This window comes from Polypterus senegalus, chromosome 6 (genome assembly GCF_016835505.1).
Source record: "Polypterus senegalus isolate Bchr_013 chromosome 6, ASM1683550v1, whole genome shotgun sequence".
NCBI lineage: Eukaryota > Metazoa > Chordata > Cladistia > Polypteriformes > Polypteridae > Polypterus > Polypterus senegalus.
In genome coordinates, this window is record NC_053159.1 from 173,409,244 (window position 1) to 173,428,706 (window position 19,463).

The 19,463-nt window shown below is 39.6% G+C and overlaps 1 protein-coding gene across 1 annotated transcript in view; it reads right to left on the reverse strand.

Moving 5' to 3' along the window:
- Positions 1–19,463, reverse strand: part of lrp2a (low density lipoprotein receptor-related protein 2a) — a 248,832-nt gene that overhangs the window by 120,163 nt on the left and 109,206 nt on the right. Inside the window, 7 exon segments of the mRNA XM_039757567.1 lie at positions 1,288–1,488; positions 2,681–2,970; positions 4,138–4,296; positions 6,288–6,453; positions 9,961–10,881; positions 15,882–16,070; positions 16,574–16,813. Coding sequence (XP_039613501.1) covers positions 1,288–1,488; positions 2,681–2,970; positions 4,138–4,296; positions 6,288–6,453; positions 9,961–10,881; positions 15,882–16,070; positions 16,574–16,813 — 2,166 coding nt within the window.

The window sequence follows — 19,463 nt, forward strand, 5'->3', positions numbered from 1 at the left end:
GAGGTGGAGGTATGCACTGGAGAGAAAGCGAATGAACGTCAGTAGGAGTAAGATGGAGTATATGTGTGTAAATGATAGGGAAGATGGCAGAAGGGTGTGACTGCAAGAAGGTGGTGAAGGTAGACAAATTAGAATACTAGAGTTCAACAATCAAAAGCAACATCAAATATGACAGAGAGGTTAAGAATAGAGTGCAGGCAGGGTGCACTGGGTGGAGAACAGTGGCAGGAGGCATTTGTGATAGAAGAGTACCTTCAAGAGTGAAAAGGAAGCTCTATAGAATTGTAGTGAGACCAGCTATGTTGTATGGTTTGGAGACAGTGGCACTGATGAAAAGACAGGAGGCAGAGTTCGATGTGGCAGAGTTAAAGGTTCAGAAATGGGTATATTAGAGGGACAACACAGGAACAATAGATTGGTGACAATGTGAGAGAGGCTAGATTGAGATGGTTTGGGCACGAGCAGAGCAGAGATGAGGGCTACATTAGGAAAAGAATGTTGAAGATGGAACTACCAGGCAAGAGAAAAAGAGGAAGGCCAAAGAGAAGGTTGATGGATGTGGTGAGGGAGGACATGAAGGCAGAAAATAATGTAAAACACAGGGATAGATGGAAACAGATGACCCACTGTGGCGACCCCTAAATAAAAGCAGCCAAAAGAAGAACAGGAATTTGCTACAGATTAACACTTGAATGGACCTCTGATTTCCTAGGAGGGTCTCTATGCTATTTCTTAAGTTCCCTTGATTTTGAGGATGCACTTCCATTCAGTGTTGGTGGGCTGCTAGCCACTTCCAGCATGTGGGGCTCAGAGAAATCTGCCTTCCAGTCCTGTGAGTGAAGAGTTCTCTGCACACTACTACAATACTTTCTTGCAAACTCAGTGGTGGGAACTTAAACCGTAATAAGTATTCAGATTTTTAGGGACAACCTGATTTTAATTTTCAGATTTTCAGGAGAGACCCTTAAGACATCTCATACTTTTCACCTTGACACAGGGCACACCGAACCTGTTTCAGCTTCACTTGTAGAAATACTTAATTTGTACTGCACTTTAGTATCACAAGTTGACAGAAGAAGATTTTAAATGAAAAGGTAACCTGAAATATTACATCAAAAATACTTCATTAAACAAGGCCTATGAAGCAAAACAGAATAATCAGGGGTCTTACAAGAAAGGCCACTTCATTAAGAGCACAGAGCACAAAGTGCCTTCATCTGACATGATCATTAATCCAAAACGTTCGGAATATACAGAATTTAACCAAGCAAAGATCAAAGATCTTACCGCAGACTCTTTCCAGCTCATCACTTCCATCGCCACAGTCATTATCAGTGTCACATTTCCATTGAGCACGGATACAACGTCCATTCATGCAGGTGAACTGATCTGGTTGGCATCTTGTGCCGTTGTCATGAATGCAGTGTTTGTTATCAGCCAGATACCAGCGACCCTCCGTTGGACATTGGCACTCTGCTCCATGAGGCCCTGTGGGTAACACGTTTAATGAAAATTTCTGCTAAGTAAATGACGACCAATACCGCATTACAATATACAGTGTTAATGCAAAGATTTCCATTTTACTAGGTGTAACACCCTGTGTGCCCATGGCCTGGGCACTGCCCACTTCTCAGGTCATCAATAGTCATGACCGAAGATGAGCCAGTGTGAGGGAGAAAGCAAGCATGAGACTTGGCATTTAAAGTGTACTCAAAAATGTGCAAAGTAATGCAATAAATAATTCAATAAACAAAATAAATCCACAAAACTGTGTCACAAAAGCCAGGAATGTGTCTCAAAGTGTATAAAATCCAAATCCAACAAATATGTTAAAATCCAAATTGGAAAGGTAAAATCACATTTCTTTTTTCACGCTCTTTCTCATTCCCCATCAGGACTAATGGGCTTTCACTGGATGCAACCTGCTGCCATCACAACCAGAACCCGATGACCCTTAGCTGACACTTCCTTCAGTTACTATAACTCCCAGGGTGCCTTGCCCTCTCTCGGATGCTGTTGGGACCCCTTCCAACCACAGCTCCCGTGGCCTCTCATCCTTTTGTCAGAAGATGAGAGAACATCCACCTCTTGGAGCTTCTCCAGCCCTCCATCCTGCTCTCCAGAAAGTAAACAGTAGTACAGCGCTGCCCAATTCATCTTCCTCAGTTTATGTCCCATAAAACTACTGATCACCTTCATTCTGCTTCATTCTTTCCCTCTCTGTATCTTTTCTCCACTAATCCACTCCATTTTATGCCCCTTTTATGCCTCCTGATTTGGCTTGGCAATTCATCCATTATCACTAGCACAGGCTGGCATGTGTGCATCACCAGACCAACATGGGTTGTGCTGCTACTAAAAAGGGTTAAATAATTATAACCCATTTACTTGTTTAACGACACTAGGGTCGGCCTGGCTGCCAAAAGTTTGACACTGTAGTTATGCTTTAGAATTGGTACAGAAGGGGAGAGTTTTCCTGTAAGTTAAATGCCCAGAGTAGGAATCCCAATGAAGAAGATGGCACAGAAATGTTCTGCCTCCAATACACTAAACATCAGCACGTGGGCCCCACAGCTAAGCATCAAAATCCTGATGACAGAGGAGGCTCATTCAATTCTTACCCCATGAACTCCCCAACTCCAAGGCCCTTCTCAAATCAAACACACACACACACACCTACCTGGAGCACATATATGACTACAGCCTCCATTAAACTGGTCACATGGGTTAGTACACTGATTCTGTTTGCTGGCCGACAAGACGTGAATGTCCATTGGTCGATGAGGGATGTTTTGCACCATGATTATCTGGTCTGATCCGTCATGCTTGTTGGCTCTGTAGATGCTCCTTCGGCTCCAGTCTGTCCAGTAAATGTGTTCGTCATATATGGTCATTGCAAAGGGATAGATAGCTGTACTGACAATGACTTCACGGTTTGACCCAGTTAGGGAGCATCGCTCAATCTTCTGCCTGTAATTGAGGACAAAGAATGACTTACGTGAATTGAATCTTGATGATGTGCTGCTCTATCCATGAACTGTTCTCTTTACCAAGCTGCTTAGTGTTGTGGAACAGTGAATGTGCCAATATGAGGCCTGAGCATTCTGATAAAGGGCCATTGCTAGTGTACTTAAATAGTAAAGGTCGTTCACCAGATATGACCAGATATGATATGTTGACAAGAGGCAACAAAAGCTACCAGTCATGTCGCCAGCCACCTGAAATCGCTTCTGTATTTGGGGTTTATCCACCCTAATAAAAGGACAAGTGTCTGTGTGACCAACTAGTTGCTGCCTCGATAGTCCATCACAAACATTTGTCGTAATAAACTGCAATGCATTTGTAATTCCAACAATTGGTGCATCACAAACATTAACACTGCTTTTATGATTCCCATGCCAAATGACATATATTACTGATATATTGTATGTGTTTAATTTGTTATTCCAACAGATGTTGCATCACAGACATTTGTATTAATTATATTTTATGACTACAAATGTTTGTGATGTGCCATTTGTTGGAATGAAAAATACAATGTATTTTATTACTACATGCATTACTAAATACAATCCGGTTGATGGTGCACTGCAAAAGTCAACACTGAGGTCAAAGTTGATTATATAGATTTCAACTCAGATGGGGAGCACAGCTGGTTCACGTAAATATATTTTAACATATTAATTTTTACTGCTAGCTACAGGATGGACTGGTGTCCTCTACGAAACTGGTTTCTGAGCATTGCTCCAGATGTTGTTAGTTATGTGGGTTTGAGAATGTTATGTCATTTTATTGCTGCTTTGACAGTTTGTGTTTTCTAGGTGGTTAGGAGTAATTACAGGTCAAAGCATAAAAAAGCATTTAATTTGATGTCAAATTAAATGAGATTCTGGACATAATGCCTGTTTGTGAGTGTGATGGCCAGGTCAGAAGTTTTCTTTCTTTTTAATTTTCTTGCTTTTAGTCATTCTGGTGTGTGTTCAGACCATAATATGCGTCTATCTATCTATCTATCTATCTATCTATCTATCTATCTATCTATCTTTTTATTTCAATTCTTCAAGTTTTCTTTACTCTTAAAAAAGCTAAATCAGATACCAGCGTTTCTAACAATGAAAGTCACCAAACACTCCTTACAAGTTGGCGTCTGCCCAGTAGAGCCTCTCTTCCTCAATATCAAGAGTCAATCCATTTGGCCAAACAAGGCTGGTGTTCACAATTTCAGTTCGGAAATTCCCTCCCAAAGTGGCACGCTCTATCTTGGCATTGGTGCCCCAATCTGTCCAATACATGTACCTGAAAGAAAGAGTACACAGAGCATTATGTTTTTCACAGCTCTACTAAAATGCAATTGTAAATGAAAATCTAAAAAAACATCTTTTTTATGAACTCCTGCAGAAAATGTGTCTATAGGTTCAGCAAATACTGGTTAAACAAGAATTGGAAGAGAAAGAGAAGGAGCAGGGGCCTCATTTATAAAACTTTACGTGGATTTAAAGGTGAGAATATGCACGGGCCATATAAGCAGGAAAACGTGTTTGCCAAAAAAATCAGATTTATAAAACCTGGTGTTCACACATTTCTACACAATTTATCATTTATGACCCACAATCACCTTGTAAACATGCATTTGTGTACTTGGCTCAGACCAGGCCCTGAAACATTCATATATAGAGCATGCTAATCAACCTCATGCATATGCAATAACGATGCGGCAGAATTTCATTGGCTGGTAGAGGAGCCTCCCTCTGTCCTGATGTGTCGAGACTGTCACCTGCATTCAAGATATCTGGTTGTGCTCCTCAACCGAAACCGTGAGATCATGTGCATCATTAAAACGCCTCTACTCTACACTCTAGGATTCTGGGAAAGGTGTAAGGCACCCTTGCCTAAGTGAGTATCCACTATCACCTGGCCCATATAATGACGTGATTGCTGTTACAGTGAATAGCACAGGCTCTATGAAAACCAACAAGCCAGCCAACACGTGCAGCACCATCATGCCTGTCAAAACTACTTTGCATCAAAATAATTGAATCATGGGCTGACCCATCCCAAATGCTTAAGAGGTGTTATTACTATAAAAACAAAGGTGATGTGACACAGTGGGAAACACTCGACTGGATGAGTGCTTTGGTGAGAAGGAATAAAAGGTCATCGCTGTAGTCTTGTCTTCATTCACAAAGAGGTTAAGTTGCTAGAGGTAATCAAAAGTTGATTTGTTGTTTGTTTTGGCCATCTGAGGGCTTAACTGAGGGCAAGATGCAAAGGCAGGGGGTGGCAAAGTGCACTAACGTCTCTTCTCCCTCTTCTACACATCACCAGCTAAACTATGACCAGTTGCTACTTCCCTTTCCTAACCACTCCCTCCTACTGGCCTCACTTCTGGCCAGCCCCCTTATGGACCCGCCTCTTCCTTTCCTCCACCTTACCAATCAGTCCCATCTTGGACTCCTAACAGGAAACTGCTTTGGCATTATTTTTTGAAGTGCTTGTGTTACAAAATACAGGGTGGGTCCCCAAATCTTTTCCTTGTTTGTTTTTTTGTCTTACATTTGTTTTCATTTTTGGATCTTATTTCTGGTTTACACAAGAAATCTGACAAACAAGAGGAGACCATTCAGTTTATCAAGCCCGTTTGTTTAGTTAATAGCTAAGCTTTCCTAATATTTCACCCAGAATCGTCTTAAAGGTTGTCAGGTTTCTGCTTCAACTCCATGATTCGGTAGTTTGTTCCCGATTCCCACAACTCTTTGCGTGAAGAAGTGCTTCTTCGCTTTTGTCGTAAACTGTTAATTTCCATTGATGTCCTTGAGTACGCTATTCACCCTTTAGTTGAAATAATTTCGCAGGTTTGTTCATTCAGACTTATTTATTGTCCTCCTATATTAGACCTCTGCCGATTTTCATACGAGTCTTCTCTCTAATTCTATTTCCTGGTCATATTTTCATACTTTTCCACAGTATCTCCTGCCCATTCGCAACAGCTGACCCCATCCCAGTTAACATTGTTTAGACCCATTCAGGAAGTTTCACATCACATAGAGTGACAACCTATTCTGAAGATAAAAAAAACAATGTAATACCCTGGATGGGGAGACACTGTGAAGTCCCTTCCCAATGTTAATCTGCTTCTCTCCCTGCCTATTGATTTCTACCTCAATTTATTTGATTTTTGTGCTCCAACATCATTTCATCCATTTGTCCCTGTAAACATCTGCTTAAGCATGCATTAGTAAAATCAAACACAATAAATTAATCTTTCTGTAATGACAGCAGGCACTTACCCTCTACAAGGATCCAGCATAATAGCTCTGGGTCGTGGAACTCTGGCTATGATAGTGCGCTGGGTCCCATCAATTGCCATAGAACTGATAGTCTGGTTCATGTAGTCGCTATAATAAATCCTTTTATTGATCCAATCATATGCGATGCCATCAGGAGAACCCAAATCTTAAGATGAATTGATGAAGAAAGAATGATTAACAAATAAAATAAATAATATTAGCCACTCATTTTAATTCTGGAACTCCCTAGTCTCATTTGAGATAAGTAAGGCTGGTGAACTCCTCAAGTTGGACACACACGGCTATAGCTGCTTACATACCCAGATCAGAGTAGATGACAGTAACTCATTTACCAAACAGCAAGTGTGGAACTGCTTATGGACTTCCTTAATCCAGGGGAGCCAACGTCCAAAAGCTTAGTTAGATAAATAAGGGACACACAAATATTGAAAGCTGGTGCTTGATGATGAAATCACTTTCTGTGCACTTTTCTTGTGTCATAGATTTCATTTTAAATGGTCACATTATCCATTTTGCTCATCAATCTACACTCAATAACCCATAAAGACAAAGTAAAACCATGATTTTAATAAGGTTTACACATTTTTTGAATATGAAAAACTGAAATCTCTCATTCATAGAAGCATTCAGATCCTTCATTAAGCACATTTAGCAGCAATTACAGCTTCACGTCTTCTTGGTGAGTCTCTGCAAGTTTTGCACATCTGGATTTGATCACTTTATTCCATTCTTTCTAGCAGGACCTCTGAAGTTCCTTTAGATTGTAGGAATGAAGTGGGACAATTTAACATCTGTGGCAGAGCGACGGCCATTGAGCAATCATGGAGAATCCACTGCATCCACTGAACAGTGTCATCTCCAGACAGAGGAGCAGCTTCAGCAACAGACTGCTGTCACTGTCCTGCTCCACCGACATACTGAGGAGATCGTTCCTCACCCATACTATGCGACTCTTCAATTCCACCCAGGGGGCTAAATGCTAACATTATTCAAAGTTATTGTCTGTTTTTACATGCATTTTTATTACTCTTTAATTTAATATTGTTTTTTTGTATCAGTATACTGCTGCTGGATTATGTGAATTTCCCCTTGGGATTAATAAAGTATCTATCTATCTATCTATCTAGATTGGATGGGAAGCTCCTGTAAACTGCCATCTTCAGGTCTCTCAACATATGTCCTATGGTATTTTAAGAGCCACTTAAGAACAGTCAGAGACTTGTCCAGAATCCACACCAGTGCTGGCTTGGCTGTATACTTCAGGTCAATGTCAAGCTGAAAGGTGAACCATCATCCCAGTATAAGGTCGTGTAAACTCTGGAGCAGGTTTTCTTCTTGGATCTTTCTGTATTTGGCTTCATTCACCCTTCTCTAAATTCTGACCAGTCTCCCTGTCCCTACCCTCATAGCGTGAGGCTGCCACCACCATGCTTCACCATATTAATGGTATTAGGCAGGTGATGAACAGTATTTGGTCTTCATCAAACATAGTGCTTGGAGTTCTGATCAAAGAGTTCAATTTTTGTCTCATGAGACCAGAAAATCTTTCTCCTCCTGCTCTCAGAGACTTTTAAATGCCATCTAGTAAACTCTACGCAGGAGTTAGCCAACCAACTATAAACGCCTGATTGATAGACTGCTGCTGAAATGGTCATCCTTCCAACAAGCTTTTCCATCTCAGGAGAAAAATTCTCAAGCTTCATTAATATGACCTTTGGCTACTTGGTGTCACACATGTGTGATTAGGAGACGGTTTATGGGCCCATATAAGTGCATGTTCCCGCCGGACAAGGGGTTGGCACTGTCTAATTCTTTCTCTTCTTCTCCTGCAGAGCAACCGATGAACCCTCAACCTAACACCACTTCAGATCCCCAAAGACAACCTAACATTATTTCCTGTTCTGGTCCAAAGGACCCACCTATTCCTGATGCCATTTCTGGTCCAAGATGGTCCAGAAAGGTCCCTCTGCTATTACATCACTTCCTTTTTCTTATTATTTTGACCACCGTGTTGTTTACCTGATCAGTTTTGTTTTGGACTCCTGTATGTAAAGATTATTTAGTTCATAACCTTCATTTCAAGTATACGGGGTGGATCCCCAACTCTTTCACGTGGTCTTGTCTATTTTTTTACATTGGTCACTTCCTACTCAGCTTTGGCCAGATGGAAAAACACTAGTCTTCCAATTGTTAAGGCCATTGTGCTCCTGGAAACACTCAAGGCTTTAGCAATGTTTTATCCCCTTGTCCTGATCCATGCCTCACTACAATTTGATCTTGGAGGTCCTCAGAGAATTCCTTGGACTTCATGGCTTAGTTTTTGTTCTGAAATGCAGTGTCACCTGTGGGACCTTCAATACACAGATACACATGTGGCTTTTTAAATGAGGTCCAATCAGTTCAGTATGCCACAGGTGGACTCTTATCAAGTTCTACACACATCTCAAGTAGAATTAAAGCAAATAGGATTCACCCAGGGTCAGTGGCACCATTAAGGTGAATTAGTCATTAAGGGGGGACCCAGTCGCATGGGTTAGCTACTGAACAGTCGCACTAATAAGCTTGGCCTGGGGCACAAAATATCCTAGCACCAGCAATGGATGCACCTGATCACAAGTTGGAGTGCCTCAGCAAAGGGTCTAAATGCTTAAACAAATGATAGACTTTGATTTTTGTTTTTTAATACATTTGCAAACCTTTCTGAAGACATGTTTTCACTTTGGTATCAGGGGTTACTGAGCGTAAATTGATTTAAAATGAAATCTATAACACAATAAAGTGTAAAGACATTGAAGGGCTGAATACTTTCTGAACCCACTGTATAAACATCAGAAGAATATCAATGGGAAGCAACCTCCTTGACTGGGCCAGTAAAGTCTGTCATGGCTCATACAAACATGTAAAGTGGTGCAACATCTTACAAAGCGATTATGGATGAAAATTTTGATTATTTTTTGGCAAATATATATTATTTCCCAATGATTAATCTAATTGTGAGCACTTGGGAAGCCAATCTCCTTTAGCAGCATTAGGCATGGGACAGGAATCACCCTGGCATGGGGTGCCAGTCCATTCTCTCCTGATGAACTCGCACAGGAACATTTTAGAGTCAGTAGTTGAACTAACTTACACCTTTGGAATAAGTGGAGGAATACCAATGTACAGAGAGAAGCAGATACCAAGAAAATGAGAAAATTCAACTCAGACAGCCAGATTTAAATCCAGCCTTTTTCATTATTACATTTAAGTGGAAAAATACCTTCAATGAAGAAAATGAAATTACAGAAAATTATTAGCTGAAATCCTATATGGCTGGGAACTGGCTGGCGACATCCTTACACATATATGCTTTGTCTCTTGTCTGGATCAAAAGCCTTCCTAATTATTCTGAATAAACACAGGCTGTTGAAATGGCTGCATTGCCTGCATTCTTCTGTTATTTTCAGAGAAACCCAACTACTATAAAAAGATGGATATACCAACATCTACGGATGAATCAACTAATAAATGAATGATAGAGAAGAAGTGCCACAGTCACTCCTAAGTTAGGCTAAAACATTTTTTAATAAATCTCTGTGCAATTTTTTAATTCCAGAATAAAAGTTTAGAACTTTTATAAAGATAACAAATAAAGATTTGCATGTGGTCTTACCTGAAGCAATCACAGTGGCAGCAGAAGTCGGAGAAGAGAGGGTTAAAAAACTGATCCTGCTTCTCCCGACTCCCATGCTCTGAGTAAAATAGAGCCTGTTGTCATCACGGTCGTAGTCCAGTGCGACTGCAGTCCGCTGCACATTTACTACTGGGAAGGGAAGGTTGTGGTCTTCTGGGTCTAGACGAAGGCTACGGACAGAAGCTTCTGTGGTGTAGATCAAGTAATCATCCCGAGACACTATACAGCTACTACCATCGGCAGCCAAATTTCCAAAACCACAGAGACATTTTCTGGTTGGAGTATTTGGAATGGCAAAACAAAAATGGGAACAACCACCATTTCTTACCAAACAAGGGTTGTTATTGATATCCTGAGGTGAGGTTGATTGAGCACGGCTGTCGAAAACGGTGACATCCCTGAGGTAATTGATATTGTCGCGGATAACTGAGGGCTGCTCCGTGTTTCCTGGTTCCTTGCTTGCTTGAAACACCTTCTTTAAATTTCTGTCCACCCAAACCATAGTATTCTGGAAAATGGTAATTCCATAAGGCGTTGGATACCGACTACCATACCTAATAATCTCTGTCTCTCCTCCTTCAGGACGTATTCTGGCTATCATATCTAAGGAGTCATCCACCCAATAAACAAACCCATTTTGATGATCCACAGCTACACCTCTAGGTGTGAGAATTCCAGACGATACAAGCACAGTCCTGTTGGTGCCATCGAGGAAGGAACGTTCAATCTTGGGATTCTGACCATAGTCTGCCCAGAAGAGGTATCTGTTCTTGGGGTCTACTGCAATGTGTCTAGGCATGTCCACCATGGTCTTCAAGAGAATCCGGCGGTAGCTAGTGTTCAGGCGCACAACTTCTATGTAGGTCTCAGTTAAGAAGGCATTGGTGAAATAAAGATTTCCTGAAAGACAAAATGACATATTTACTCAAGGGTATCAGCACTTTTTCTATGTTCCACACTTTTAAAACAGGTTACTTAGTTAGTAAATCTAAAGTTTAATTTGAATGAAATTATGTCAAAGCAGATTAAAAAAAATCGCTCCATTTTAAGGAAGCATTTGCTAAGATCCCACATGAAAGAATGGAATATTAAACAAAAAGAAGTGGGATTCGGAGTGTAGAGTGTGGATGGGTGCAAAATTGGCTAAAACACAAGAAACAGGGTGATGGTGTGAGGAACCTTATCAGAATTGACTGATGTTAAGAGTGGTGTCCAATAAATAACAAGCTGGTTAGGTTTGCAGATGATACCAAGATAGGTGGATTGGCGGATAATCTCGAAATCTGTCGAGTCGTTACAGAGGGACTTGGACAGCATACAGGCTTGGGAAGATTTTTGGCAGATGAAATTTAATGTTAGTAAACGCAATGTATTACATGTAGGAAGTAGAGCTGTTGATCATTTTAACTCATCCTTTAATACTTTAATTTAATGCGGCTAATTTGACTCCACTTCACTCTTAATGAAACAATGGCAAATTAATCCAAGTCTATTAATATTGCTTGACCGATTCCTGTGTTATTTCTTGATGATGGTTTTCATCTACATGTAGCAAAGTGTAATCTGTCATTTGTAATTTATTTTTTCTTTAGTCATTCTTTACAAAATCAAATGTTTTTGTAAATAGTTAGTACAGGGAGATTCACTCAAAAATTCTGTAATATCTCTTACTAGGACAAAGTAATCTGAATGAAACAATGTGCAATGTGCTCCTCGGTATATGGAGCTTCGAACAAGATGGGTTGTCCCTGCGTCAGAGCGATGAGGTAGGCGCCCGACAGCCATCATGACATTTAACCTCCGTTTGCAACTTCTGGGTGCAAACCACTCGTATCTCTTCACTCAGTCACTCGATTTCTCATCAGGATGGTGGTGTACAGTATTGAGCAGTGCGTCTTCATGGTGCGAACCTATTGGGTCACCAAATCGTTTAGGTGATGTCAGAATCAACTGGATGATCGTGAGTTAATGGAAGGTTACTTCCAGCAAGATGGAGCAACGTGTCACACACTGGCAAGGAGTCCTTCTTCAGCAACAGGGTTATTTCAAAGGGGCTTTGGCAACCACGGTCGCTGGATCCGACACCACCAGACTTCTTCCTTTGGGTATACTCAAAGGAAAAGTCTATTGGAACAAGCCTTGCACCGTGAAAAATTAGAAGGAAAACTTCCAACGTGAAATTGCTGTTTTTCCCACAGAGACACTTGCCAATACATTCAGGAACATGGAGCGCCGTATTTTTTTGGTTGAAATTGCTTCATCCTGACGGGAGTTACAACAGAATATTCAGGGTGAATCTCCCTTTAGTATTCCACTCATACAGTATGTTATAGTACAGGAGTTAATTAATGTTACACCTCACAACTTGCATGCATCGCATTTCTTGGTTCAGCCACCAGAACACAGTGGATGCTGTAAGGGATTTGTGACGTTTTCAGCTCGCCCCAAGCTTTTTCTAAATTTTATTTTATTTTATTTGACATGTATATTATTTGGAAATGTTTGAGTGTATATTAAGTCATGTGTATCTTTACTCAAATCTTACATGTAGTTTTTGTATGTTTACTTTTGAAAATTAAGAAAAAGTTAATGGTTATTTTTTTTTAGTGTGGTTAACAGAGTGTTAAAGTAATTTGCCATTGTGTACAGTATGACCATATGTATATTTGGGGTAATATTTTTATTTACTTATTTAATTTATTTATTTTGTATTAGCAGTCATGTTCATAATAATTTGTAATTGATTTGATTTATTATTTAATAGGCATGGGGAGAAGCTGTTTGAGTGATGCTCTGTTCTTTTTTTTGTGTTTGGAAAGGTATGCTACCTATTTTTTTGTTAAGAATAAATAAGATTATAAAGTCAGAATATTTTTTATTGTTTAAGGCTACATATAATGTAAATAGTTTTCTATGGAAAATCTGAATGATATTTTGTAAATAGTTCTACATGCAATATGTTAATTAGGCTATTAAGGAAAAGAGAAGTACAGTGGATGCTGTAAGGGGCATAGGGAAGAAGCTGTTTGTGTGACGCCCTGTTCTTTTTTTCCTTTTGTTTCTGAAAAGAAAAATAAAAAAGTTCTGTTTCTCCCCAACGTGCCTCTGTCTTGACTGTCCTTGATACAACATGGAGAAAAACAGATTCCAGTCGGCTACAAACACACACGAGTCAAGTCGTCACTTGCCCCCTGTAATCTCATCATATTGGAACATAAAATACTGAAATATTCAATCAGTAAGGAACACGATTTGACCCATACTTTTGGACACATCATTTCATATATACACTACCTCTTCAAAATGCATCAAATAACAGGGGGACAATTGAAATGAAACCAGTTATACAAGTGGAGTGAATGAGTTTCATTTTCACGTTGCATTATCATTGAAGACAGACAAGCACTTCATGCCATTCAGCTGTGCTCACATATTGACGTGGGAAAAAAAAGTCACATTGCGTACTATACTGGAACATCCAGAACATGCTACCTGCAATGATGTCTGCTATTTGCCTTTGAAACGTAAGAGACTGTCGAGGCATACGTCTGAGTGCGAGAGAGAATGTAAGTGGGTCAGCCCTATCTCTGAGGGATATCTGACCTGAAACAGCACAGTGCAGGTGCTACTGATGTCCAACAAACTAAAGAGCAGATGACGCACACAGAATGGAATCGTTTAATTCTTTATACCTGACTCACTCTTCACCCAATGCAGACATGGTATGTCATTGTTGCCTACATTGTAACCTAAATTAGCCTCTATTATAACGTAACTGATATAACTAGGGAATAATCAGTGGCAACTGATCATGCTAACATTTCCATCATTTAAGGCTGAAGGGTAAGACAGTTAGACTTGTTTTATAAGTCATAATTGAAACAGTCTAGGACAATGTGCAGTTTAAAACATCTAAATAAAAAACTATATCATCCATTGCAATTTACAAGCCTAATCTATACATATTTTCAATTTAATCAATGAGTCCACCTCTTCAGGTTACGACTGCAGAGTTGATTTGTGTGTATCACGCAGTTAAATACAACCTGAGCTCTAACAGTGCTGAGACACTTGCCGATACGTTCAAGAACATGGAATGTTGCGTCGAAATGTGCCTGGCAGAAAATGGAAACCACTTCCAGCATTGCATGTAATGCAATCGATTACACATACGTCAAGGTATACAGCGCATTTTTTTGGTTCAAATTGCTTCATCTTGACGGAAGTTACAACAGAATATTCAGGGTGAATCTCCCTTTAGTATTCCACACATACAGCATGTTATAGTACAGGAGTTAATTAATGTTACACCTCACAACTTGCATGCATCGCATTTCTTGGCTCAGCCACCAGAAGCACAGTGAATGCTGTAAGGGCTAGGTGGTGTTTTCAGCCCTCCCCAAGCTTTATCTAAATTTTATTTTATTTTATTTGGCGTGTATATTATTGTTGTTGTTGCCTACATTGTAACCTACATTAGCCTATATTATAACGTAACTGATATAACTAGGGAACAATCAGTGGCAACTGATCATGCTAACATTTCCATCATTTAAGGCTGAAGGGTAAGACAGTTAGACTTGTTTTATAATTCATAATTGATACAGTCTAGGCCAATGTGCAGTTTAAAACATCTAAATAAAAAACTATATCATCGACTGCAATTTACAAGCCTAATCTATACATATTTTCAATTTAATCAATGAGTCCACCTCTTCAGGTAACGACTGCAGAGTTGATTTGTGTGTATCACGCAGTTAAACACAACCTGAGCTCTAACAGCGCTGACAGTGCACAGAAGATGAACCAGGATTTTCTTTTACGTTTCCACTGGTTAATATTTAATTGTTTGTGTAATTGTTAATGCTTTTGTTGTTGTTGTCTTAAAACATAGCAGTCTAAACCATATGTATTTTTTTCCCAAATATTATAACAACCCCCAGTAGGGTACTTGGTGGTCACTGGGTGTTGTTTCTGTTACACAAAACTGTCCTATAAACCAACTGAAATAATTTAATATGCATATATAAGAAATTATTAACACCAACTATTTTTATTTAGAAATTAATCACAGAGTTATTTCAGCTTTATATAAAAATATTAATATTTTTGAAGGAAACATGATAAATTTTGATTAATAAGCAGTTAATTTTGATTCAAAATTTTTATCGTTTGATTAATCACGATTACATTTTTTAATCAAACAGCAGCTTTAGTAGGAAGTAAAAATGTTAGATATGGATACACAATAGGAGGTTGAGTACTGCATAAGGAATCAGGAGTCATAGTGGACTTGACACTATCAATTGCCAGACAGTGTTCAGAAGCCATTAAAAACACTAACAGAATGTTATGTTATATGGCGCCCTGATATGTGGGGTACAAGTCCAAGCTTTATAATGCACTGGTGAGGCCTCATCTGGAGTCCTCTGTGCAGTTTTGGTCTCCAGGCTACAAAAAGGACATAGCAGCGCTAGAAAAGATCCAGAGAAGAGTGGCTAGGCTGACTGAAGGATTTCATGGAATAATTGATGGGGAAAGACTAAAAGTGCTGAACCTTTTCATTGTAAGCAAAAAGAGAATAAGGGGTGACATGACTGAAGTGTTTAATATTATGAAAGGAATTAGTCCAGTGGATCGAGACTGACTTTAAAAAGAGATTAACGAGAACAAGGGGACACAGTTGGAAACTTGTTAAGGGTAAATTTCACACACACATTTGGAAGATTTTCTTTACATAGAGAACCACAGACACTTGGAATAAGAGACCAAGTAGTGAGGTAGACAGTAGGACTTTAGAGGCTTTCAAAACTCAACCTGATGTTGTTTAGGAGGAATTAGGTTGAAAGGATTACTGATCTTGCTAGACTGAATGGTCTGATATTGTCAAAGGTTTTTACCTGCTACCCAATCAACAGCAATTCCCCTGATGCCATTCTGTCCAATTCCCGAGGTCACAATATTTCTGAAGGAAGAGCCATCTGGTTTAATCCTCCTGATGCCATTTTGTGATGCCACACTGCTGCTGAAGTCACACCAGTAAATGAATCCTGATTGCATATGGACATCGACATGTAAAGCATTGCGGCCTAAATGTAATACACAGAGAAAAAATAAGATTACAAATTCACATTGAAATATACAGCATGAGAATTTACTTGGAATCAAGCTGAAGGACTACCTGGGAGAAGATTGGAAAAGGAGACAAAATTCTTTATCTAGCAAAATATGCAAAGATAAGAGCTTACCAAAAATTGTTTTATTTATAAGGCTCTTTTTCATTTGAAAATGAAGACCATATTGCATGTAACCATAATACTCAATGAAAATACCAACATGGCAACATTTAGTGCTGAATAAAAACAATTTTAAAAAATCCTCTATTTGAAAAATTAGAGCTTTTGCTTAAGTGGGGGAATTTTTCTGATAAAGGTGTATATGCAAAAAAATCTATTACCAAGTTTGCACAACAAAACATCAAAAGAAATAGGCTAAAATCTGGTGACTCAAGGGTAAAGTATGCAATAATTTAGCCAATACTGAAAAATGGTGCAGAGTTGCTTAAATCATTGAACAAAGTTAAAAAGCTGACCTCTTCCAGCTACTGGCACCATTGCCTCTGAATGATCACTCCCTTCAAGACTGAATCCTTTCAGTGCAGACAGCATGGAGATCACAACATAGGAATTATAAGGGGAGCAGGTCCTGTTGTCAGCGTTCAGCTTGAACCCCGTCGCACAAGCACATGTGAACAGTCCATTCGGTCTAGGAAGGCAGAGCTGTTGGCAGATTCCTAAATTGTTACTACAGCCATTAGAAGATCCAGCAGATTCTAAACAGAAGCAAATGGGGAAGAAGATGTAATATTAAATAACAAAATGAATGGCAGCAGTAGAGACAATGAAAAGGAAAATGGACTAAAATCCAAACAGGTGAAAAATCACCTTAGAAGATTCTTTTATCATTTTAGTTGAAAAACAACGGTCAAACAGGAGGTGAAGAGTATTAGGAAAGTTAAAGGTGACAATGAAAGTGTAAATGCTTTGAACTTCCACTTTAATAAAGTTTAAACGTGTGAATGAGTCAATTACCTCGCAGCAATAACAGGAACTTCTAAGAAGGAAATTGGAAATTGTGGAGAGAAAAGAGCTGCTTTGATTAAATGGGCTGAAATCAAACAAATCACCAGGGCCAGATAACATTTGTCCTCGAGTGCATCAGGAGGTTAGCGAGTACATACTGTATATAAACCCTTGGCACATATTTTTAAATTCTCTGCACAGTGGGAAAATTCCTAAAGACTGCAGGCTAGAAAATATTATCCCATTTTTTAAAGATGGTGATTTGTCAGATTCATTGGTCAATAAGTTTAATGTACATCAGAAGCAAATTAATGGAAGCAATTATTAAGCAAAAGACCAAACACTAAATGTCTAGAACAGGAATATTAGCAAATACTCAAAATATGCTAGAATTCTCTGAGGAAGCAACAAAAGAATACGAACAGAGAGGTATATATGGTATTATTTATCTTGATTTTCTGAAGGCTTTTGATAATTTTCCAAACCTTTTTGCGTTTTTTTTATAATAAAAACCTCTGATTTGGACCAGTGACTGTACTTGTGTTGGTTGTGTCCAGGGTTTGGGGCTCAGTGTCGCCCTCTAGCTGTCACTATATATATATGTATGTATATATATATATATATATATATATATATATATATATATATATATAAACTGCTCAAAAAATTAAAGGAACACTTTGAAAACACATCAGATCTCAATGGGAAAAAGAAATCCTCCTGGATATCTATACTGATATAGACTGGGTAATGTGTTAGGAACGAAAGGATGCCACATCGTTTGATGGAAATGAAAATGATCAACCTACAGAGCCCTGAATTCAAAGACGCCCAAAAATCAGAGTGAAAAAATGATGTGGCAGGCTAGTCCATTTTGCCAAAATTTAATTGCAGCAACTCAAAATTGTACGCAGCACTTTGTATGGCCCCTGTGTTCTTGTATACATGCCTGACAACATCGGTGCATGCTTCTAATGAGATGACAGATGGTGTTGTGGGGATCTCCTCCCAGATCTGGACCAGGGCATCACTGAGCTCCTGGACAGTCTGAGGTGCAACCTGGTGGCATTGGATGGACCAAAACATAATGTCCCAGAGGTGTTCTATTGGATTTAGGTCAGGAAAGTGTGGTGGCCAGTCAATGGTATCAATTCCTTCATCCTCCAGGAACTGCCTGCATACTCTCACCACATGAGGCCAGGAATTGTCGTGCACCAGGAGCCACTGTACCAGCATAGGGTCTGACAATGGGTCCAAGGATTTCATCCTGATACCTAATGGCAGCCAAGGTGCCTTTGTCAAGCCTGTAGCGGTCTGTGTGACCCTCCATGGATATGCCTCCCCAGACAATCATTAACCCACCACCAAACTGCTCATGCTGAATGATGTTACAGGCAGCATAATGTTCTCCATGGCTTCTCCAGACCCTTTCACTTCTGTCACGTGCTCAGGGTGAACCTGCTCTCATCTGTAAAACGCACAGGGCACCAGTGGTGCATCTGCCAATTCTGGTATTCTATGGCGAATGCCAATCGAGCTGCATGCTGCTGGGCAGTGAGCTCAGGGCCCATTAGAGGACATGGGGCCCTTGGGTCACCCTCATGAAGTCTTTCTGGTTGTTTGGTCAGAGACATTCACACCAGTGGCCTGCTGGAGGTCATTTTGTAGGGCTCTGGCAGTGCTCATCCTGTTCCTCCTTGCCCAAAGGAGCAGATACTGGTCCTGCTGATGGGTTATGGACCTTCTATGGCCCTCTCCAGCTCTCCTAGAGTAACTGCTTGTCTCCTAGAATCTCCTCCATGCCCTTGAGACTGTGCAGGAGACACAGCAAACCTTCTGGCAATGACATGTATTGATGTGCCATCCTGGAAAGTTGGACTACCTGTGCAACCTCTGTAGGGTCCAGGTATCGCCTCATGCTACCAGTAGTGACACTGACTGTAGCCAAATGCAAAACTAGTGAAGAAACAGTCAGAAAAGATGAGGAGGGAAAAATGTCAGTGGCCTCCACCTGTTAAACCATTCCTGTTTTGGGGTCATCTCATTGTTGCCCCTCTAGTGCATCTGTTGTTAATTTCATTAACACCACAGCAGCTGAAACTGATTAACAACCCCTCTGCTTAACTGACCAGATTAATATCCCATAAGTTTCATTGACTTTATGCTATACTCTGATTAAAAAGTGTTCCTTTAATTCTTTTGAGCAGTATATATATATATATATATATATATATATATATATATATATATATATATACATGAATATTTCCGTATGTATTGCATACAGAAAAAAAATAAATAATATATAAATAATTTTATTTTGTGTCTTTATTACATTTTTATTTTCATATTCATTTTCAAATTATTGTATAGCCCATTGCAGTTGTAAGAAGTGCGATT